Here is a 22,903-nt window from a genome sequence, read left to right on the forward strand (position 1 = left end):
GCGCAGCATAATCAACCAGCGGTCCCTCCCATGAGACTCGGGCCCAGGATTCCATCATTTCGAAGGTGGAGAGGAAATATGGCGGATTCGTGATCAAGTTTGTAAATTTCCGGCGAGATTTATCACGAATCTATGGCTTTGTTTTACCGGTTTTCTTCGCAACAATAAGGTATGTTATCATTTTGTACTTGACAATACTCTAAATCAGTTGCCTGTTGATCCTGACGACCTAAACCACTGTAACGTATGTTACACGTAAGCGGTAAGCGCTAGCTTGTTCCTTGTGTAAAGCTAAGGCGTTCGTGTTTTGATTGAAGATGCCCCTAATCATGTCCACTATTAAACCCAGGGACAGTTTTTTCCGGAGTTTCCAAAAGCAGGTTCTGTCACATTTTAAGCCTCCACAATCATGCATTTTTTATAAATGCTTTTAAATAATTTGTAACTTTTCTTTACAACTGGCGCTGGCCAAAACACTATGACGAGTAATCTTATTTCAAAGGAAAACTGATACATCGAAACACTTTGAACCACCGAATAATTACTTTTCTTGTAAGCTAAGGCCTGACTATAAATATGTCGGTAATTTCTGACATCCAATCGTGACAACACAATTCTTAATCTCGATGGGGAGCTTTAAGCCGCGGCCACACGAGCGATTTTTTGCTCGCGCAGGTGATGCGATTTTTTTAAATTTTGTCGCGTCGCCAGCGCGAGAGGGTGGCTACACGAGTGACAAATTCTAGCGAGTTTGGCGACAAATTGAAAGCCGCGTGAATCGCATACTTCAAGAGACCTGGCGCTATAAACAGACATGGCGGACGGCCCTTTCGGACGAGGATATTGTTTTATCGCCTACTTGCATTCTTCTTCTTGACGATAAAAAGCAAACGAAGGAAGAGGAAAATTAAGAAAAGGTCAACGTGGGTCCGTCCGTGGCTCGCAAAGAGAAAGGAACAAGGATTTTACCATCAACTGCAGACGGAAATTTCAGTCGTTGATATCCCGGCGTTTCCCGAGCTATTGCGGATGACGAGGCTTAGTTGCAGGGTGGCTACACGGGCGCAATCTCTACGATTTTGTCGCGAAAATTTCAATTCTGGCGACTTTTTTCTTGCGATTTTTTCACCTGTCGCGTCGCCAGTTCGAGGGTGGCCACACGTGCGATTTTCATCTCGCGCTGGCGACGCGACAAAATTTGAAAAAATCGCATCACCTGCGTGACCAAAAAATCGCTCGTGTGGCCGCGGCTTTATGTTTCCACGTATGACTAGTAGCTTACAGTATTGTTATCACGCCATCAAGTAGCGCGGAAATTGGAGTTTAATGATAATGTAATTTATATCAGACTCTAACAATTTTTTTTTGAATAGTACATCTATGAATTAAAGAAGTATATAATTACAGATACAACTTATTTCCTTTGGATCGTGTTTTGTTCTATTGCTTAAATGTTTTTCTTCTGTAAAACTGTGAATTTTTCGGAAAAGTACATGTAACTAATATCACAGATCACTTAGTAGACTGAGATAATCTGTTATTAATTCTTGGAGTACTGATTTATATTCGCCTTCTTTATATGACAGTAATCCTTTTTAATTCTGAAACTTTGAAATTCAATATTGAAAAGTCTCAATTTTACATTTTTCAAAATTCAAAAGAAAAATTTACTCAGCACTTCCAATTCCATAGCTTTGATTTTACATGTATATGGGCTCCAAAGTACTCTGAATGGAGCATTGTCTTGCAGCCATCCCATTAATGTGACAACCTTGTTATTATAAATATTATAACCAATTTTTATTAATCTCAGAGAGAAGCTAGATCATTTTTATATGAATATTAATCTGACCACATCATTAACGTGACCAACAGCCATCAAAAATACAGGGAGGGATGTAGCTGTGCCAGAAAGCGCCCAGTCATGTTTTGAACTTTCCATACATTTCCCTGTATTTTTTCCCCGCGAACCATTTTTAGTAGCAGTTCATGGCTGGTTCGCTATACAGACAAATGTATGGAAAGTTCAAAACACGACTGGACGCTTTCTGGCACAGCTACATCCCTCCAATTTTTTTCTTGAAATCATTTTCCTTGTGTTAAAGTTTCCAAATTTCATGAATTTTTCAGAAGCAATGTTTTATGAAAATTATTTGGCATTAGATTTCCATACAAACACTGTTATTTCAAGCCTGTTTACCTACTCGTCAAAATGGCCTCGAAAACCGTGATAAGGCATATGACAAAGTGATTTTAATATTTTAATTTTTGCCTTTTAAGGACAGTGCCTACTAATATCGAAGTATTTTTGTGTGGTTTATGACTATGCTGGAAAAGCAGATCTTAGGAAGGCCTATTGGAATCCAAAACGAAAATTGGGGGTAGCCACGCATTTTTCAGAGATAATTAAGCAATAATATCTCTAAAAAGCGCCAAAATATGAAGCAATGTATGGGATTTTTTTCCTAAATTGAAGCTTAATTATCTCTGAAAAATGCATGGCTACCCCCAATTTTCTTTCGAGATACCAAAAGCGTTTGCTAAGTTCTGCTTTCTCCGCATAGTTTTAAACCGCGCAAAAATATTCCTGTATTAGCAGGCACCACCCATAGGAAACCAGAGTATCTCGAGATGCGCAGAACGTTTGCCCAGTAACAATAGTAGGCACCATCCTTAATTAATGTGTTGCCTTCCTATGTGTTTTGCTCGTTGCATCTCCTTCCTTGTTCAAGTTGTGGGTCAATATTTATTTTAATAATACCACTCTGTTGACACTGCCATACCATTAATACCCAAACTTTCATGGTCCATCAGTGTCTTACTGTCAATGTTTTTCTTTACATAAATGTGTTTGGGTTCTAAGGCCTGGTTCAGACGCCGTACTTCACATGAGCCAAATCGAATTCAAATTAAGACCGACCCAAATTAATTAATCCCCACTGAATTGATTCAGACGCCAAATTTAAATTTGGCTGAAATAAATTCACTGTAGTATACTATGACTGAGGAAAATTGAGGATTTGGGTAAATTTGTGCATTTCATTCAGTTCATGTGAAGTACAGCATTTGAATCAAAGCTGGTCCACAGCCATCATTTCCGGGGGGGTACTCCCAAAAAAGTTGGATAGGGGTGTGCAGCCCGCTTCCCAAAACCCTTACCCTATTCATGACCAAAATCTGTGATTTTCCGTACCCTATTTATGACCTGATAATGTCTGGTCAACTTCAATTCAAAAACCCCTGGAGTGCAGTGCATTACCAGAGCGCATGACAAGCCGTTGCGGAACGTACACAGTTGCCGTAAACATCATGTAAACATCATGATGAAGAAGTAGCTTCTTCAAAAACAACAACAACAACAACAACAACAACAAAAAACTAATTCAAAACTAGAGTGAAAAAATCGATACCCTTTTTATGACCAAGGCAGCTGAAAAACCATACCCTTTGGCGCCGCACATACCTATAAAGCCCATATAAGGGAGTACCCCCCCCCCCCTCCCTCTGCCTGGGCATCATTCTTGGTTGAGCCAGGTGGGAAAAACGGCTGAGCCAATCCAAATTAGATCAGCCATTCTGAATTGCAATGTATTCAGACACCATTCTTCACATGAACTTAATTCATTGAATTTGATTTGGCTGGTGTGAAGTACGGCATCTGAACTGAGCCTCAGGTGCACTCAAAGAGAGGATTCTGCCTTGGAGATTTGTTCAAACTATAAAATTGACAACATAGCATGATGTATGATGTATGATGTATCATTTGTGTTTCAAGAGAGGACATTCATTTTGACTATGTGTATATTAGACTGAATATTAAGTTCATTTTGTTCCTCCACAGGCCTAAAGAGTCCATTGTTCCCTCTCATCAAATGGAAGGAAATGAAATTAAGCGTGCAAGAGCAGCTCCACCCAAACCAATCCCATATCACCCTCATAGACCACCTCCCTCCGTAGCAGCTCCCATATTGCCTTCAGCTGACCCCACACTGTCTAATGGGACGCCTCCTGTACCTGGTAGGAAGCCTCCTCCCTCAGGGCCGCCTCCCCCTCTTCCCCCTAGAGTGGATCTTGGAGAGGTACGTGTACCAGAAGAACTGGTCAGCTCTGTCAAGGAAAAAAGTAGCGATGACTTCACAATGAAAGGATCTCCTAGACTCAAGTATGAACTTATTTAATATTTTTGCCGTACATATGGGAAGTGCGACATCTCACCCTCCCTCCCCTCCCACCCAACTCCTTATTTTTTCATTGGACTATTGTTGCAATGATGGATCAGCGGTGATTGGCAACAACATATCTTTCCGCTGTTCTGGTAATTTGAGTGTTGGGCCAAGAGAGACTGGCCAGAACAGAATGCACACATTACTTGGTAGTATTAGGGACTTTCAGATTTGACCATGAGTACAAGATTGAGTACGAGTACGACTTTTCAAATCTAGTTTTCATGGTGTAGATAACCGCTTGTCACATCAATCTTCTTTCTAGGGTCTCCTTATCTGCTGGTAAGTAATGGGAAGGAGGGAGAGTTCTGGGGATGTGTACTCAATCTCGTAGTCATACTCTGATCTGAAGGTCACCATTGTCCTTGTGAAAAAACATTTGGCAATTAAATACCTCCACCCCAATCCCTTTATAGATGGTGAGTATAGTTCCATCAGTGAAACTTTCTCTTGGTGTGAACACTATTGCTATGCCTTCTACGCATTATGGCTGAGATTTTACCCTGTGAACACTGATGTGATCAGCCTCTGATACCTCCTTACAATGTAACTACAGTCGAACCTCCATGTGCGACCACCTCTCGTAAGCGACCACCTCCCATAGAGTCGTAAAGTGATGACGTCACAAAAACTAAATTTATGAAATTATGGGATTTGTTAGTATATTCGGAAAGAGCATGATGAAAAATGCCTACTTGCCAAAAATCAGCATCTTATTGCAATTTGGGGGCGAGATATTAGCTCTGTTATGCCCTGGTGACTCCATACAAATCCTTCTAATTTTGTGTCTGTTCCAAACGTAAAGAACTGAGAAAATTCTCCCAACTTTTACTGTAAGGAATATATCAACAGCAGTGAGGAGAATCTGCTTGTTAATAACGTGGCTTTAAAATACACTGGACTCAATTCTGGACTCTGTCTTGCTTGTGGTGTAATTTTTGAGAGTACCCATGCATGCCAAATTTTCCAGTAGACCTGCACCTTTCAAAAGCTCTATTTTCACAGGACCCTGATAACCTGCAGCTGCATTGTCCTTTAGGGCTGGGAACATTGTTCTGTGTTCGTTCTTTTGTCCTCTCGACCAACCATGTAAGCCTTTGCAAATGGTGCACTCGCATGGCAGGTTGCCTCAAATTTTCCATTTGCCATATCACTAATAACCTATGAGAAATACATTTATTTTAATTTTTAGGTCTAAAGGAAGGCCTGAAATTACCATAGTGTCAGCAAAACCGATGGATTCCCCAGCAATGATCCCTTCTCCTTCGGCCGTAAGTCAACCTGCGCCTGAGGTGCCAAAGTTCTCTCCAAAGCAAAGTCGAAGATCCAAGGGGCGTGAACCGCCACCAAGACCCAAGACCCGCCCTGTGAGTGAACTTACACTGGATACAGATCAACTAGAGATGGGGCCAGTGATTCCTGGGGAGCGGACAAGCGTTCAAGTTCAATCTAGCCAAGAGTCGGATCTGAACGACGCTCCAGCTGTTCCAGCGCGAAAGATGCAAAGTCACTGTATGGAAGCTACTTCAAATTTGGAAGTAGATACTGCGGAGAGTGAAACAAGGCCCTCTCCGGTTGAGGTTAACGGGGTGAAGGAAGCAACACTTGACAATAGTAGTGTCTCACCTGTAGATGCTGCAGTTACGGCGAGGAAGAGTAGACCTACTGTTATCACTAAACCTCCGAAGAAAACCCCGGTGCCTTGTCAAGATGCAGAACAAAAACACGGAAACCAAGAACAAGAGGAAGTTAGGAAGGAGGCAAAAGTGATTACAGACGCAAATCAGGGAGGAAAACCACCACCCCCTGCTAAGAAACCCAGGCCGGCTGTGAAACCTAAACCGTCCAGTTCTGCTGAAACACCCAGCAAAGAACCGACAGAGAAAAAGAAATTGGATGGTGCGGTGGCTCCGAAGCCGAAGGCGCGACCCACTGTGATTTTGCCTGCTAAACCTCCCAAAGTGAGCAGCGGAGCACCAAAGCTTTCTGACAGCGAGACTGCCAAGGATAAGGACGAAGGCAAAGCGCAGGTAAAGCCATCTCGGCCGACTGTAATTTTGCCGACCAAAGATAAGAGTACTGAAGCACGGAAGCCTTCTGAGAGTGAGTCTGTGAAGGATAAGGAAGAAGGACTAGTGAAAGACAAGTCATCTAGGCCAACTGTGATATTGGCTGCCAAACCGCCGAAGATGACCGAAACATCAAAGCCTTCAGAGAATCGTAGGGAAGACGAGCAAGCAGAAGTAAAACCACCTTCAGCTGAAGTCGCAGAGAAAGTGCGAGATAAAGGAAACAATGGAGAGCTGACAGCTGCACCTCGGAGTGTGAAAGCAAAGCGTGCACCCACCGTCATAAGAGCGCCACGCCCAGAGGGGCAGGGTACTGGTGAAGTGCGAAAACCACCGCAGAGGCCAAAGAGAGGACCGAGCGTGAGAAGGGCGGCACCACCGCGGCCAGCTAGTGTTCCAGCCGAGGAAAATGAAGGGCAGGACGACGCCACATCTCCCAGTCAAGAGGGATCAGACGCAGGTGTGTCTGCGCAGGCAAAGGAGAGAAAACAAGAGAAGAAAGCGAAGCCTCCAAGACCTGTAAGTATGCCTGGGCTGAAAGAAAACGAAAACTTGTTAAATGTACAGAAATTACACGATGCAGAGTCACCAGTGGAGGGTGAGGGCGCTTTGAACAGAAAAGGTTCAAGAAAAAGACCTCCTCCGCCTAGACCTCCCGCGGCAGAGTCTGACAGAGGGGGAGTAGAGCCAACTCCAGAGACAATTGATAAAGCGAATGTCCCGGATGAAAAATCAAGAGAAAAACACCGGCCTACTGCCCCCAGACCCCCCACGTCCGAGCCTGTTAGGGTAGAAGTTGAGCCGACCCCAGAAGTACGAGATAAAACGGAATCCAAGGATAGCAAACCCAAAGGTAAAAACAAACCCCCGAGGCCGTCTTCCAAGGTTCTAGAGGGTAAGCCTTCGAAACATTCACCCGAGGAAACGGAAGAAGGTCATCATGTGGATAAACCTAAACCCGCTAGACCTGCTCCAGTAGCCCCAAAGGTTGACGCTGGCAGCAGGAATGAAGCTGAAACGCGAACTGTAGGAGAGACTTCAGCTGATAATCACGTGAAAGGCACCTCCGATGCACGTGATTCTGAAGCCGGCCACGAAAAGGCTTCGTCAAAGTCAAAACCGAGGCCACCCCGACCTGCGTCTTCATCTGTCTCATCAAAGAACAAGCCGCAAAGACCTTCAGGACCAACAACACAGTAAGTAACATTTTCTTTGCTACGGCGTTTAATATCTGATAAGCTTTCGTTGCATCAAAGCGTGAGCATGTGTTTTTTGGTTTCGTTTTGATCGCTGTGCAGTTCTCCAATACTTAATCGTTTTGCAGGCCCAGCAAGAAGACAAAGGAAAAGGCTGCTTCAACTCAAGTGTCGACAGTTTGTGAGACGTACATAGAGCCCTCTGCTATAGCCCTGTATGATTATGAACCTGCTGCCATGGACGATCTGGCATTTAGTGTGAGTGGTGCTCGTCTTCTTAGCTTCGTTTGTAAATTTCTTTGTGGCTTGAATGAAACTCTACCACTTTTGCTAATTTGGAATACAATGAAATTTCTATAACGCAAACTTTCCGCCGTTTTCCCTGCCGTTACTTAATTAGGATCAAAAGGTTTATTTCAACCAACCTTACTTTAATTTGTTGTTTATTTCTGATGATTCGAATGACGCATTTTTTACAGAACATGATCGATGAATTGGCAGAACAGGCCATAAAATTTAAAAGCCTTGGTAATTTTTTTTTAATTTTTCAAAAAGCTGGCCGTTCGTTGGGCGCCCACACTGCCTTTTGTCCAGTGAAGGCTTGGTTCGAGTTATTATTAGCTAAATCCGCTGAATAAAAAAGATAGTTTTCGTTAAGGTATATTTAAGCAATCTCCGCGCGCACAAAAAGCAAAGGCGACATAGCGTAAGAGATCGGCTGTATGTTAAACACGAAAACTAACCGAGCCGGGAAATTAGTACAAACTTCTGATGTAACTACTAGTTTGCTTATTTGTTTGTGCGATTGTTTTTCCAACAGGCGGGAGATGAAATAGCGCTCGTGAAGAGGTTAGACAGTGAATGGTACATTGGTCGGTTGGGAGACCAACAGGGAATGTTCCCTGTGAAGTTTGTGGAAATCATCGAGGATCTTCCCTTGGAAGTTACAGAGGACACGCAGGTAAAAGTCCTGCAAATGTATTCTTAATACAGTCATTTCTCGTTATAGCGGACACCCTCGGGACGTCGTTTAGTGTCCGTAATAGCGGGAGTCCGTAATAGCGGGGTGTGGGGATCAACAGAGGTGGTGGCCTGGGGCTTGAGATTCTAGTTATTTATGAGTTACGTGGCGACCCAAAATATCTTGTAAGACTTGACAAGCTTATCAACAGTAGTGAATCTGCTAAGCAGTCATTGGATGGAGGATGAGGGCTTGGTCTCTCCTAAAGAGTCTGGAAGGAAAAGGAATCAAGTTGAAGTGAAAATGCAGAGTCTGTTGTACAGCCGCTAAAGAGATTGGTGCGAAAATAAACATTCTAGAAATCTTTTGAAGTGTGTTTTGACAAATGACGAACATCAGACTGCAATTTATGTTACATGCGAAGTTCACCGTGTCCGCTTTATCGAGAGTCAAAACAATAAAAGTGTTATGTTTGTACCACGAAAGTGTCCTTAATTCCGTAATAACGAGAGTCCGTATTAGCGGGAGTCAGTTTCAGTCAAACCCCTATAGCTTTCGCCGGGGATCTGGATTTCGTCCGTAATAGCGAGTGTTCGTAATAGCGGGATCTCCGCAAGGCGAGAGTTGACTGTACACAGGGAATCTTCAAGGCACGATTACCAGCCGCTGTTCGGGAAATGAGCCCGCGCTCCCCCCATCCCCATCCCCCTCCCCGAAAAGTTTCTTTTCGGGAAGGAAAATTGGACCCGAGGGAGCGGCGGAAATCGAGCCTAGGAATCTACGAGCTGAATAGAACTTACGCAGAAACTACATCTAATGTTCGCTTTACTTTCTACAGCCGGTCACAGCACCTGCAAGCTCTCCATTTGATGTTATGGCTTTGTATGATTTTGATGGCAACGAACGCGATGGCGAGCTGGGCTTTACCGCAGGGGAAATGATTCACGTGACGGAAAAGATCAACGACGATTGGCTAAGAGGAGAATACCGTGGACGGACCGGAGCCTTCCCTAGTAATTTCGTTGATATAAGCTCGGACTTAATCAGTGAATTGCCGTTGAGGAGAGAAAATGTGACAACTCCCAAAAGCAACGTCGAGACGACATCGTCTGATTCAGGGCGTGGTCTTCGTTGTAAAGCGCTATTTGATTACAACAGTGCTGAGCCAGGTGATTTGAGCTTTAATACAGGAGATGTTATTAAAGTTCACAAGAAAATAGGAGAAGATTGGATCGAAGGCGAGCTCAATGGACAAGTGGGGATGTTTCCTTCGGCTTACGTGGAAATGGTTGAGGATGAAAATGTGCAAGGGGGAAAAGAAAGCGAACAAGGTGAATAACAACCATTTGTTTGGAATTGGCTTCCTTTGCCACTTTATTAGCTCATGTTTCTTCTTATTCCCATATCACTAAAGTTTCAAGTATGGTCAATACCTGATACATAACCATTTTTTTTAAATCAGGTATTGAGATAATAGTTTTTTCATTGTTACAGTGTGAAAAGAAGCTAATTTAGGAAGCGTACAATTTTATTTATCTACTGAGTATATAGGTTAATTTTTCTGTTCTTTACAAAACTTAAGAAATGCAAGAAATCAGTATCGGAGGTTATTTTGCAAACGTAGAAAATGGCCCTTATTTTCCTTTTTGGATTTCAGTACCCCTTGCCAAGATTTTCTTTTCCAGTATAGTCATCGACCGCGCAAAATATCTTTGAATTAGTAGGCATCGTCCGTAAAGGGGAAGTATCATGGGGTTTTTGACCTCTTTTGTTAAAAATGGTGACATAAGACCTTCACTTTGCTTCAAAATAATTCTAGAACAACACGAGGAGAGAAATCAACTTAATTCTTGACGGGAACAACTCGTACTCTGTTCTAGCGCATTTTGGAAACAAAAATATGAAAACTTGAAAAACATTAGCCTAACATTTTTCAAGTTTCAATCCATTCCAACCTACTCTGTCTCTGGCCAGAGGCACTAATCGACAGTTTTATTGTACTGGGGTGATAATTTATAACAAAACTAGACAATTATTTTTTTTGTTTCTGTTGTCAGACCAAGATTTTTGGGTTTTGAAATGACACCAAATTCGCGTGATACTCTCCCTTTAAGGAAGTTGGGTTTCTCGTACCGTCCTGAGATGCGCAGAACTTATGCGCAGAAGCAAAAAAAGCCACCGTCCTTAAAGTGGAATTATCACGCAAATTTGCTGTCATTTCAAAACCCAAAAATGTTTGTCTGTCAGCAGAAACAAAGAAATCATTGTCAAGCTTGTTATAAATTATCACCCCAGTGCAATAAAACTGTCGATTAGTGCGCCTGGCCAGAGACAGAGGAGGCCGGTATGGATTGAAATGTTAAGCGAATGGTTTTCAGGTTCTCGCATTTTTGTTTCCAAAATGCGCTAGAACAGATCACGAGTTGTTCCTTTCAAGAATTGAGTTGATTCCTTTCGTCTCGTCATTCTAGAATTATTTGGCAGCTGATTGAAGGTCTTATTTCATCATTTTAAGCAAAAGATGCCAAAAACCCCATGATACTTCCCCTTTAAGCCAATTTCTACTTTATGTTTTAGAAGAGATGAAAGCATCCACTGTCGAAGTCGGTACAGCGAAGTATGATTTCACTGGCTCAGCGTCGGATGAACTATCTTTCAACAAAGGCGACAAAATAGAAATCACAGAGGTCATCAGCGATGATTGGCTGAGAGGCAAACTCGGAAGACACGAAGGGATGTTTCCTCGGACGTTCGTTCAGCTGTCAAAAGAGTCAGGTACCGGTTCACAAATGGCATAGGGTTAGAAACATTTTCATATAAATACTTGAGCTTAACCTTATTTTTGTTAGAATAAGGAAATTGGTCAAAAATTAGTACAGTCGACTCCCGATAACTCGAACCCTCGCTAACTCGAACCAATTTTCCTCTCCTTTCAGGTCATTTTTCTATATAATTTTACCCTCAATAAATCGAACTCCCGATAACTCGAACCTTTTTCAATTTCCCTTGAAGGTTCGAGTTATCGGGAGTCGACTGTATACTCGAACAGGACCCACCAAACCACAAAATAGATTGTAGTCTCTGCCTGTACCCCCCTTCCTCAACCTCAGAAGATGGTGTCTTTATTGCATAGTTACCCTTCTATCCAGTAGTAAAAAAAAAATGACGAGTCGGATTCAAACCTCACTTTTCTTGTTTATCTCGCAATGCTGATTCTTGTTAGCTGAATATTCAATAAAATTTTGTCGGTAATGTTCATGAGATAGGTGGTGTCTTCGATAATCCCCGTACCCGAGACCAGGTTGGTCCTCTTCGAACAAACTTGTTATGACCACTAGTTCCCTGAGCTAAAATACGTAAGTAGATCATTGTTTTTCATTGTGTTAAGCGTTGAGTCCTAATTTAGGACACTGTAAATAAAAGAAAGTAACAATACAAATGAAACGCGTATATTTTAATGATTGGATCTAGTAGAAAGCCGACCAGTTGCCTGTTTTACTTTACATAGTGTGGCCTACGAGGAGTACACAGGACTACTTTGTAAGAAATTCGAGTGCTTTGGGTGGAGGGTATGAGCCTGGGACTTCCTTCACATGTGCGGTGCCACAACGCCAACGTCTAGTTTTTCCTTTAGGGAACTTATTATAAGCACACACGATTAGTCACAGACAGCAACCCGGACTGAAACATTCCTTTGTTCCGACATTGTTTTCTTCTCTCCAAGGCCGGTGACTAGAAGACTCTTGTTTTCAAGTTCAGTGATTCTTCAACATATCTTTAGAGTTCCTCGCAGACGCTCTTTTGGCTCGCCACGCAATCTTTCCTCTCCAACGAACGTCATTCGTTGGGAAGGAAAGGTTGCTTGACGAGCCAGAAGAGCGTTTGCGAGGGAGGCTACTATGTATTAAGGCATTTAACTTTCCGTTGATGTCCTTAGCCCAGCAACGTCAGCTTTTAACAGTTTCCTAATGATTCTTTCACCCACGACCTAAGAGCAAAGATGTTTCACGCGCTTGTGCTCTCCGCATCGACCAAAATATTTTGTAACGAACGTCTTTGCTGGCTTGAAGAAACGCTCAGTGAGATGGGATATTAACGGATCATCAGGATTTAAAATCAAATTTAAACCAACCTCAATATTGAATAGCCTTGAATGCCTCCATCGTGGTAGATACCTCTTGATTCAGGAATATTTTTATTTTATGTACCCTTAGTTCGTGAAGCCCAGCCTGTGAAGAAGGTTGTCCAACCAACACCGAAGGGGAAGGCTTTGTTCGATTTTGACGGTGAATATGACGATGAATTGTCTTTCAAGGTAAATATGCGAATGTCATTGTTTTGTTGTGATTTTTCTGGGAGTAAAGATTCGTTGCCATCGACCTTTACCATTATTTCTAAAAGGCCAAAACACACCCCCTCCCCCCCCCCCCCCACCTTGTAGGTGATCGGAAACTTGGTTACAATCCGGCTTTTTGCCAAGGGAGTTAGTATCTAAACAAACTGTGGTGCTGCGCCTGTGGAAGAGTGAAAACGGATATTTGGTTTTATCAACTTAGTTGATAATGTAATTTTGCTCTCGAATCTTTTTGCGATGACAAATTACCTTATCAACTCAATTGATAAAACAAAATACTAATAATATTTTTGCTTTAGTGGAACAAGACTCGACGAATAAGTAATATACATAGTAATGATGACCAAAGGGACAGTGAAGATGGACGTGGACTACAGTTGGAACAAACTCAAAACATATGTGACTGATTATGTTGAACTAAAGGCAACAACATTATTTAGGTTTGTGTAGAGTTGTATCAGAGAAATGACAAGAACAGGCGAGGAAGTGAAGATGTGTAACAATGACAAGGATGAAAGTGAACACTGACACTGACAGAAGCTTGTTTGTTGCATGAAGTTTCCTTAACTTTCACAGCTCGTCCTGTTTTTTCACAGTGGCGTTTTTATAGCGCACTTGTGTGTTTCGTATGACCCCAGAGGGAGGAATTTACGGTTACCACAGTTTTCAGGTTGGGGAAAAGTCAGGGATTTTGCATCAAGTTAGGGCAGTCAGTTAAAAGTCAGGGAATTAAATTTTTTGCTAACTGAATCGCATGATTTACGAAAGAGTTTCCTTGTTGGCAATGGTAATGTCGGTTCAATTTGTGAAGGAAATGATTTCTTTGGTCTCATCGCTGGCTGGAAGAGTGAGAGATTTTTTGTATCCTAATGAATGGCAACCCTAGGATTGTTCATATTCCCCATGGTAGATTTGAGCAAGCAAAGTTCTCTCGTAGTTTTCACACGACCCTTATCATAGTTGAACTCTCGTGTTGTTTTTCAGGTTAACGACGACATTGTTTTGTTAGAGCGCGTGAACGAGGAATGGCTCAAAGGACAAGTGAACGGAAGGGTTGGCCGATTTCCTGCCGCATTTGTCAAAATCTTGACGCCGCTTCCTTAGTGATCTTTCAATTGGAGAGGAGTAAAATAATGTGGGTGAAAATCAATACCTAAAATCGTTGGCACCTGTAAATGTCTTTCTCTAGGGCTATAGAGCGGTTTTCACTTGAGTGTCGAAAGTAATTTCGCGTTTAATTTCGTTTAGTTTTACTACGCTCTGTGATTGGTTGGGAAAACTCGCGCATTTTTTCTCAACCAATGAGAGCCAAAAACAAAGCCAATCGTGACTTGCTCGCACGCGTTTTCCCGCGCTTGGCGCCGGTTACACATATTTGCTTTGAATTCTTATTCGTTTATAATTATTGCGTTGTTTGCGTGTGTTGTGATTGGCTACAGTAATTTCTTTGGTTTTGGTTTTACGAAAACCGCTCAAGGCCAAGCTGGAAATGTAAAGATTACCAACATAAGTTATGTGTACGGTAATGATACATGTATATGTAATCATTAGGTTTTGTATTTTGTAGAGGCCATTTTGGGTTTTGCTCCTAGAAAGTCACTGTTTGGGCTGAACATGACACACAGCTACCTCGTGTGTTATCAAGCGTTGCCGAGGAAAAAGTTTTATAGGAATGCCAACATAAAATTAAGGAAGTTAAAGTTGTTTTAACGCACAGCCGAATTCCGTTAATAAATTTTACGCCAAGAGCAAGTCATGAAATAGCGCAAACAAACGAGTATGTGAACTGTTTAAACGCGAACGCATAAGAGCATGATTACGAGGTGATTCCCAGAAAACGCAACCTCGTTCTCAGGAACCCCTGGGAACGAGGTTACAGAAAACGTGATATTTGGCGGGAAATATAGATACAAGGAGAAAAAATAAACAATATATAGAAGTGTTAAAAATTCTTGTGTCGAATAACGACATTGAAAATGGAAAAATTAGAGCCTTTTTGATTGCTCAATTCTGAAAAATGTGTAAATAATAAATAAAAATACAATTAATTTTCCTCTCCCCGAAAGGGCTTTTCATGGGTAACGAAACAAACAGGAAGAAACAAATATTTCAGATATAACATAACATGGTTAAGAAACTCAGCTGTCAGGAGGCAGACCAGCAGGCTATTTACAAGCGGCCGAGGAGTTGAACTCAGGGCTACCGAGAAACAACTCCAGGTAATGGACATAGCGGGACTTGAACCCGGGACCTACGGATTACAACGCCCGGATGGCAACGCTCTTATCACTCGGAAAAGAAAAATATAGTAGAATAGTTCAGAAGTGTAGAAAAATATATCAGAATAGTTCGAATCTTTGGAGAACCTTCGACCAAGTATGAAACTTAAGGACGGTGCCTACTTTTGTTACTTTTGCGCATACGTTCTGCGCATCTTGAGATACTCGGGTTTCCTATGGGTGGTGCCCACTAATACAGGAAAAATTTTGCGCGATTTAAAACTATACGGAGAAAACAGAACGTAGCATGTGCTCTTGGTATCCCAAAAGAAAATTGGGGATAACCATGTATTTTTCAGAGATATTAAGTTTCAATTTAGAAAAAAATCCCATACATTGCTTTATATTTTGGCACTTTTTAGAAATATTGTTGCTTAATTATCTCTGAAAAATGCGTGGTTACCCCCAATTTTCTTTTTAGATTCCAATAGGCCTTGCTAAGATCTGCTTTTCCCGCTTAGTCATAAACCGCACAAAAATACTTCTTTATTATTAGGCACCGTCCTTAATTGCCAGTAAACTAAACAGCTGTAAGGTTATACTGAAATTTTCGCTGTCCTCAATAATGGAATCGCGTTAGCCCGAAGATTTGAAAATTAGAAGTGGTCCAACTTGTGCGCTTAGCATTGCACTTTGAAGAGTAGTGCGTTATTGCACACCATATTTTTATTTACTAGGTGTATATTTTTGTTTAATAGAAAGACATTTTTTTAGTACCCAAACAAATTATTGTTTTAAATGATAAATGAAGGAAAGCTAAATACATCGGAATATGCTCAATCTTGCTTAATAAATTTAGTACAAATTTTGGAAAGAGAAAGGTAATACATGCTTTGTTAGTAAATTACGTTTAATTACTCCAACAGTAGTGGTTTGGAAAATTAAATTAAACTATAGCCTGCGTAGCTGGCGGTATTGTAGGCGCGCGCGAATTAAAGTTTTGGCGGCGGAGCCGTTAGAAGCGAGCGGCAAAGCCGCGAGGAGAATGGGGAGGGGCACTTTGAAATACCGCCTGCACGAAAACCATGGGTTTTTGAATAGTCCGCACACCAGTGTGCGGGAAAAACGGATTGGTCGAGAGAAGTACATACGTCAATCAAATGTTAGATGATCCCTCGTATATTTCCCAAGGGACACTTTGTTTTGCTTATGACAAACTATTCGGTGAAAATAACAGCGTGTTTTCTTTGTTCGTTGCATTTGAAGGAGTCGATTCTAAGAAATTCAATGATTTCTTAGGGTAGAACGGTCCTGGTATAAATTCTTTTTCGCTTGAGGACTCCTGTCCGGCAAAGATACAGACGACGGAAGAAGACGTTTAATCCTTACTTGCGTATCTTGATCCGAATACCGGTCAACTCGCCTACGTGCAAACTCGCCTATGCCAACTCGCCTACGCGTACTGGTTAACTCGCCTACGTAGGCGAGTTTAGAACATAGCACGCTTGTTTAGGTTTATGGATTAAAGAACGAGTTAGATAGAATATAAAGTTATTTAAAAGGCATACATTACTTGAGTGAACTCGCCTATGTCAGGAAGAGAAGTCGCCTACGTAGGCGAGCTGACTAGTTGTAGGCGAGTTTGTTCGTAGGCGAGTTTGCACGTAGGCGAGTTGACCGGATACCCTTGATCCGAAGAACAGTGCGGAACTTCCAAATTTCTTTCTAGGCCGGAGCGAATGAACCGGACAAGTTCAACTGCGTTGAATATTTTCCTACCACAAAAGTGACAAACTCGACTCGATAAAACAGTAGACTCCACGATGTTCAGGCCAATTTCTGAGCAAAGTTCTTCTAATGCCTTGCCTTCACGCTTCGCGCGACCTAAAGGTTTAAATATAATTTCCGTGGAAACGAATTTGGTACTTTTCTAAAAATAACCGAATTTTTATCTTCAGATTGACACCTTGAAACCTACAAAAGTCGTTAGCGTTTTCCTCTTGGCTTTTTCTTCCTTTAACTGGCTTTGTAGGCATAACCCTGCGAGCAGAGGCCCTTTGATCTTCCCAGATAAGTCGGGAAGACTTTATCTAGGAAGATCGAAGGGCCCCTGCTCGCAGGGTATGTAGGCATATTTCCCTTCGATGCCAATTCTCCGTTATCCGCCATGCATGCAACAACAACAACAAACTGTAAGAAGATCGCCTTTACGCCTATATTTCAGCGAAAATTGTCGGTTCTAATTGGTTGATTTAATTGGGATCAGTTGAGGTCAATGAGGTGATAAAAGTGGGCGGCATTCAAAATACCCAAGTTCTCTGGCAGGCGGTATTTCTCGCGGCTTCGCCGCTCGCTTTTAGCGGCTCCGCCGCCAAAACTTTCTTTCGCGCGCGCCTACAATACCGCCAGCTACGCAGGCTAATTAAACTATCGCTTTTGGAATGCGTTGTACGTTTGAATATTTACGTCGTCCACTACGGGTGGAAAATTAAAATTGATAGTCTGGCTATAAAACTGAAAAATGTTGGACAGTCACAGAAGATCCTCGAGCCTGCTTATAGGTGGTTTGCATTGCCGCCATGTTGGTGTACAAAACAAAATTTGTTCATATACTTTGCTTAAAAATGGAAGTTAAGTCCCAGAGGAGAAAAATCTTATTGTTCCTGTGCACCAAAATGGCCTCCATGACGTCACATGCAAATCATCAATTGGCAGGTTGTTGGAAAATGGAAAGGAGGAAGGAACCTCACGCGTGGCGCGCGCGCGCGATTCCTCTTTTCCCTTTCCCTTTCTTGGGTCTCCCACGCAGGCTTAAAATCCTCGAGCGGGTGGTAGGTCTGTCCTACACAGCTGTCATTTGGCTCGTCAAACAACGCTCCTCCTCATTTTACAAGTTTGGCTGTTTGTTCGAATGCAATGACCCCTTTACTCACCTGCTACCGTACCCAAATTGCACATCTGGAGGGTTAATCACAAAAAATAGGAAGATGGACCTGAGGACAGAGTTGATGACTTTTCTGACAGTTTGTAGACATTCCCTTCATCTCAAGGTGATGGCATGGATGACGCAGAGTAGCGAGGCTACTATGTCGAGTTTTTTTTTTTTGGCCTGGGCAGTGTTTTTGTCTACACTATTTGAGAGTCTTGACCTCAGCCCTTTACCAAAAGTATTTAACGATGCAGGCTTTGCTGAGACAGAAGCTATGGGAGATGCTACTGAGGCTTGGATTTCACAGTTGGAAAATTTTGATGTTAACAATATTACGTTCAGCAACTACAAGAACCACACCACTGGTAAGACAGCAGTGTAGGTTTACCCTCATGGCGGTCTACTCTGCTGCAGTGAGACTTACCCAGGGACAATATCAGATCGAGACATCACTGAGCAGTGTGGGGTTCTGGACAAGATTAAAAAAGGGAAACTAGTTCTAACAGACAAGGGTTTTGATATTGCAGAACTGTGCCTAAAAAAGGCGTTTTACACAATCGACCCCGAATGAAGTTCGATCCTCAATATGAGCAGACAGACATAAGTAGGAATTTTGACATTGCCATGTTAAGGGTTTACGATGAGAATTACATTGGCCGCATTCGGGACTGGGCCATGTTAAACAGCTGTTGGCCAATGATAAGAATAGATATCCTTGGATATTGCTTTAAGGAATTTGCACACATTATAAATATTTTGAAAACTCCAGTTGGGCCAAATGAAACTTAGGAAACAAAGACATTACATGTATATAGCTACACTGCACATGTAAACAATACCGCCGAGCATGCAATTTCCTTTAGTGAGTTACCACAGTCACAGTAAGAAAAAAAAAATCAGCTGCAGTTTTTTTTGGCAAAATGTCAGCTCAAAAATTCGCAATGCTGGAAAACTAGTTCCTTTCGATTTAGAAGGGGCGAATATGTCATAAAAAAATGTGAAGGAGAAAAAAAAAACCTCAGCTAGCATTTTCGTGAAGCCATCGACAGCAAGTAAATTTGGGGAAATAAGATTCCGTTCCCTAAAGCTTTGTGCAACTAAAGCATTCGAGCAGGTCAATCTGTACTAAGCTTACACTAATATGTCTTTAGAGGACAAAAAACGGTCTGAGAACACGGAGACAACGATTTTAAGTATTTTGCTGGTTTGTTCTCGTTGGGTACTTAGGAACGCCACGACAACGCACTGAAAATCCTGTTCTTCAAGGTACTCAGATCTCTTGATCTAATAGACACTGAGGAACCTTGGTACTCCAGAATCAACCCCAAGCCGGTGTATGAAAACGAGCGTGCAACTGCGTATTGGGATGTTCCTCTATATGCAGAAAGCAACTTGGTTACGGCGAACAGAATTGATGCCACCATTGTAGACAAGGGCAAGAGGGAAGTATAGCTAATTGAGATGAGTTGCCCGTGGATCGAGAACCGGGAAGTCAAAGCAGAGGAGAAGACAACCAGGTACCCACCACTTCGAGGGGAGCTGAAGGAACGATATCCGGGGTGCCAAGTGACACAGCACAACATCAAAATTGATGTCTTGGGCGGCTATTCGAGCGAAGTGAAACAGGCATTCAAGAAGCTAGTTGGTGATAGAAGCAACTCAGTAGCATTCAAGATGCAAAAGTCTGTCTTAAGCAGCTCCCTCCACATTGCAAAATCCGTCAAGATCTTGAACTATAGACAGCCACGTTACAAAGCGAACAGACTATACATCTTAAGATTTTAATTGCATGAATCCATTTTGACGCCTTATTACGAGGATCATTTTAAGAAAACATTAAAAGTTTGGATTTTTTGTTAGACGTTGTCAAAGTTGTTTAGTCCAAAAGTAATTTTAAGGTTGTATAATTTGATCCATTTTTTAGAACTTCAGTCGATATGATTTTTTTTAAGTGAACATAAGGATTTAGGGGTTTAATTAGAAGTTAGTGATTAGTTGTTACGGTTTAGTCTTCGCGAGGTTGGCTACGGTTTGCCGCTCAACCATCATTTGCTTAGGTTCTGGGCATCCAGAAGTTTACAGTGCCTTTATAATAACAATAAACCTTTTTATTTAAGTGTAAATGTATTTAGCGCAAGGAACTAATTGGGGACACAATGGAAAGGCTTTCCAGATCGAATTGGAATTTAGAAGTGTTGGTTTTTGAGGAGAGGCGAAAACCAGAGTACCGGACAAAACCTCTTGGAGCAAGGATGAGAACCAACAACAAACTCAACCCACATATGACACCGAGTCCGGGATTCGAACCCGAGCCATTTTGGTGGGAGGCGAATGCTCCCACCACTGCACCATCCTTGCTGAGCAACGCCCTTAAATAACCTGCTTCTTTACTCTACCTTCAATTGGTTTTGAGATGGTAATTCATAAATGTTCGCTTGCTCTTATAATTATCAGCTCCAGGGAAACCTAGTACATTTTTGGAATATTTGGTTTTTGGATCGCTAGCCGATGAAATGCACGTCTGATTTAAGATTTCTAAATGGCCTCAAAGGAACAATCTTTGGCTTTGAAATTTACTTTTAGAAGTGCTGAAACTAACCTTGTAACATATTAAACATATAACTTTATATTTTTCTTCACAGAGAACTGAAACAACTCTGACCTCCACAGCTAAGCTTTGTATTTACTGGATTGAACTGACTATTACACACGAACTTATTGACCCCTGCTTTGGTATATAGAGTCACTGTGGATAACCGTATGAGCGACTGAGCAATTAGTGCGGTTTATTTAGCTAGTGTGCCTCTTTGCTACCTTTAATTATATTTTGTTAGATGTATGTCCAAGAGAATATCAAGGTAAGAGAAGTAATTCCTCATACAGGCCCTATATCCATCGTAATCCCTCTTAAGTTATTTTAGAAGGTATCAGTTTTCCAGCGGATTAAGTTACCTCGCGCGTTGCGTGGAGGAGGAGATGTCCAGAAACATGTTGGCGCTGATGAATGCGAAATGAGGAAAGGATTTATTATGGCTAAGTATCGTGCTAGTAATCCTCACCCCAAGGACTTTTATCTTAGGGAAGGTGCCTCCTAATACAGAGGTATTTTTGTGCAGTTTATGACCATGTAGTAAAGCAGATCTTATCGAAGGCTATTGAAATCCAGAAAGAAAATTGGGGGTAACCACGAATTTGTCAGTCCTGGCTGAGACAAAATATACAGATGTTATTAAATGAATGAATGAATGAATGAATGAATGAATGAATGAATGAATGAATGAATGAATGAATGAATGAATGAATGAATGAATGAATGAATGAATGAATGAATGAATGAATGAATGAATGAATGAATGAATGAATGAATGGATCTTGGGAAGCGTATCTGGCATGCCCCGCAAGATATTTTAGGGGTGGATGACATCATCACCAACTTGGCAAAGGAGAGAAAGTCTGGAATCGAGATCATCGAACGCACTCACTAATGTTTGATTATTATAATTACTAGTCTAACTAATAATAATAATAATAATAATAATGATAATGATAATAATAATAATAATAATAATGATGACGATGATGATGATGATAATAATAATAATAATAATAATAATAATAATAATAATAATAATAATTTTTATATACAGAGATTCTGTATTCATACACATGTCAAGAGCATATCATGGACTTTTGAAATGATGACTACATTTTTAAGGAACTCACATTCATGATTTTTAGAGATTATTAGTCACTAAGTTTTATATATTTATTTAGCTTTTATTATATATTTTGTACAAAGTCTAGAGAGATTCGCTATTCCTACACGTAGTTTGGGCCACGTTTAACGCCTCAGTCTCTGTATAATCTTATGGCATACCATGGGCAATAGGAAACATGGGTTTCGACTAAGCAAATTATAATATTACATTTATCTCAAATACAGTTGAAGTATTCACAATGAAATAGTCTTTAGTCTTTTCTGGTCGTTTTTCCTCATTTTTTTCTTGTAGAATAGCCCTGATTAACAAGTAACAACGCGCCGTTTGACTCAGAACAAATTTAGCCTGCATGACAAATTTGTCAGCATTCGTTACAGTCTTGGTAACCGTGCGTCCTTTTGAAATCCCAGCCGCGGTCGCTAAGCGCGCGCCCCCCTGGGTAGGAACCAAACTAATAATACCTTGCCATGGAACCAAAAACTAACTTCATTCCAGGTTTGGAAAAAAATACCATCGTTTAAAGTGCGTTTACTCCAGTTCAGCGCTTGAAAGACGTTTTTTAAAGTGTTCGATTTGTTTTCTTCTGTATTATAGCGATTGCTGCATTTTGCCATAAATATCTATATCTCTTTAAGCTTGTTAGAAGTGCAAGTAATTTAACTGCAACAAATTTCATACGATGTTGAAGCCATCCGAAGAAGCTGGAGTTGGCGCTCGCTCAAGCTGGGAAGACCGGACTGAAATACGTCAAGTAATGTTTGTAAAAATCCTGAATAAAATGTTATTACATGTAATGAAACTTTTTCCTTCGTTAATCTACTTCTTGGCCTTCTTCTGTTTATCTGACTTACAAAAATTATCATTGATTTCAATGCACAGTTTGGCGAAAAGCAATCCAATAAACTAAGCATTTTTCAAAGCCCAAATATATCAGTTCAGTCATATATTTCAAAATTGTTTTCGACTCCTGCCATGTGGGGAGAGTAATCTTTTTGTCATATTTTGTAACTAGCAAGGGGTGGAAGGAGTTTGCAGTGCTCTTACCAGGTGCAGACGAATTTGAAAAACAATGCCTATTGTATTTTCGGTTCTGTGATTGGCCAATAGCTCTAATCTTCTAGCAACGGTAAAATCGTTTCCTACCCAGTCACTTTTTAGTGTTAACGCTCACGCGCTTAGCGGCCGCGCCTGGGGTTTCAACAACATGGCACGGTTACCAAGACTTAACGAATG

General features: G+C 41.4%; 1 protein-coding gene, 1 long non-coding RNA gene and 1 pseudogene across 3 annotated transcripts; all 3 read left to right on the forward strand.

The window, feature by feature from the left end:
- Positions 1 to 38: 38 nt before the first annotated feature.
- LOC146485694 (uncharacterized) lies at positions 39 to 13,994 on the forward strand. 2 transcript variants are annotated; one of them, XM_085103019.1, is made up of 9 exons: positions 39 to 169; positions 3,842 to 4,162; positions 5,416 to 7,488; positions 7,617 to 7,746; positions 8,309 to 8,449; positions 9,288 to 9,780; positions 11,030 to 11,224; positions 12,664 to 12,764; positions 13,788 to 13,994. In XM_085103019.1, exons 2-9 carry the CDS (start codon positions 3,873 to 3,875, stop codon positions 13,905 to 13,907), a joined length of 3,543 nt encoding a protein of 1,180 aa, XP_084959145.1. In that variant the 5' UTR covers positions 39 to 169; positions 3,842 to 3,872; the 3' UTR covers positions 13,908 to 13,994. The 2 variants fall into 2 exon arrangements, with proteins under 2 accessions (XP_084959145.1, XP_084959146.1); XM_085103020.1 differs by having other exon boundaries at positions 54 to 169; positions 11,027 to 11,224.
- Positions 13,995 to 14,285: 291 nt separating this feature from the next.
- On the forward strand, positions 14,286 to 15,890 carry LOC146485695 (uncharacterized). The gene is made up of 2 exons (XR_014863337.1): positions 14,286 to 15,179; positions 15,579 to 15,890. It is a non-coding gene; the product is annotated as an uncharacterized LOC146485695 (long non-coding RNA).
- A 1,807-nt stretch (positions 15,891 to 17,697) lies between these two features.
- LOC146485696 (uncharacterized) lies at positions 17,698 to 18,740 on the forward strand (annotated as a pseudogene).
- The last annotated feature ends 4,163 nt before the right edge of the window (positions 18,741 to 22,903 follow it).

This window comes from Pavona decussata, unplaced genomic scaffold (genome assembly GCF_977016875.1).
Source record: "Pavona decussata unplaced genomic scaffold, jaPavDecu1.1 SCAFFOLD_25, whole genome shotgun sequence".
Lineage (NCBI taxonomy): Eukaryota > Metazoa > Cnidaria > Anthozoa > Scleractinia > Agariciidae > Pavona > Pavona decussata.

Excerpts from the sequence above, each read along its gene's own strand:
- LOC146485694 (XM_085103020.1), top strand. The coding sequence starts at position 3,873 with ATGGAAGGAAATGAAATTAAGCGTGCAAGAGCAGCTCCACCCAAACCA. Across the intron at positions 8,450-9,287 it reads AAGTTACAGAGGACACGCAG|CCGGTCACAGCACCTGCAAG; the intron begins GTAAAAGTCCTG and ends TACTTTCTACAG. Across the intron at positions 9,781-11,026 it reads GGGAAAAGAAAGCGAACAAG|AAGAGATGAAAGCATCCACT; the intron begins GTGAATAACAAC and ends TTTATGTTTTAG.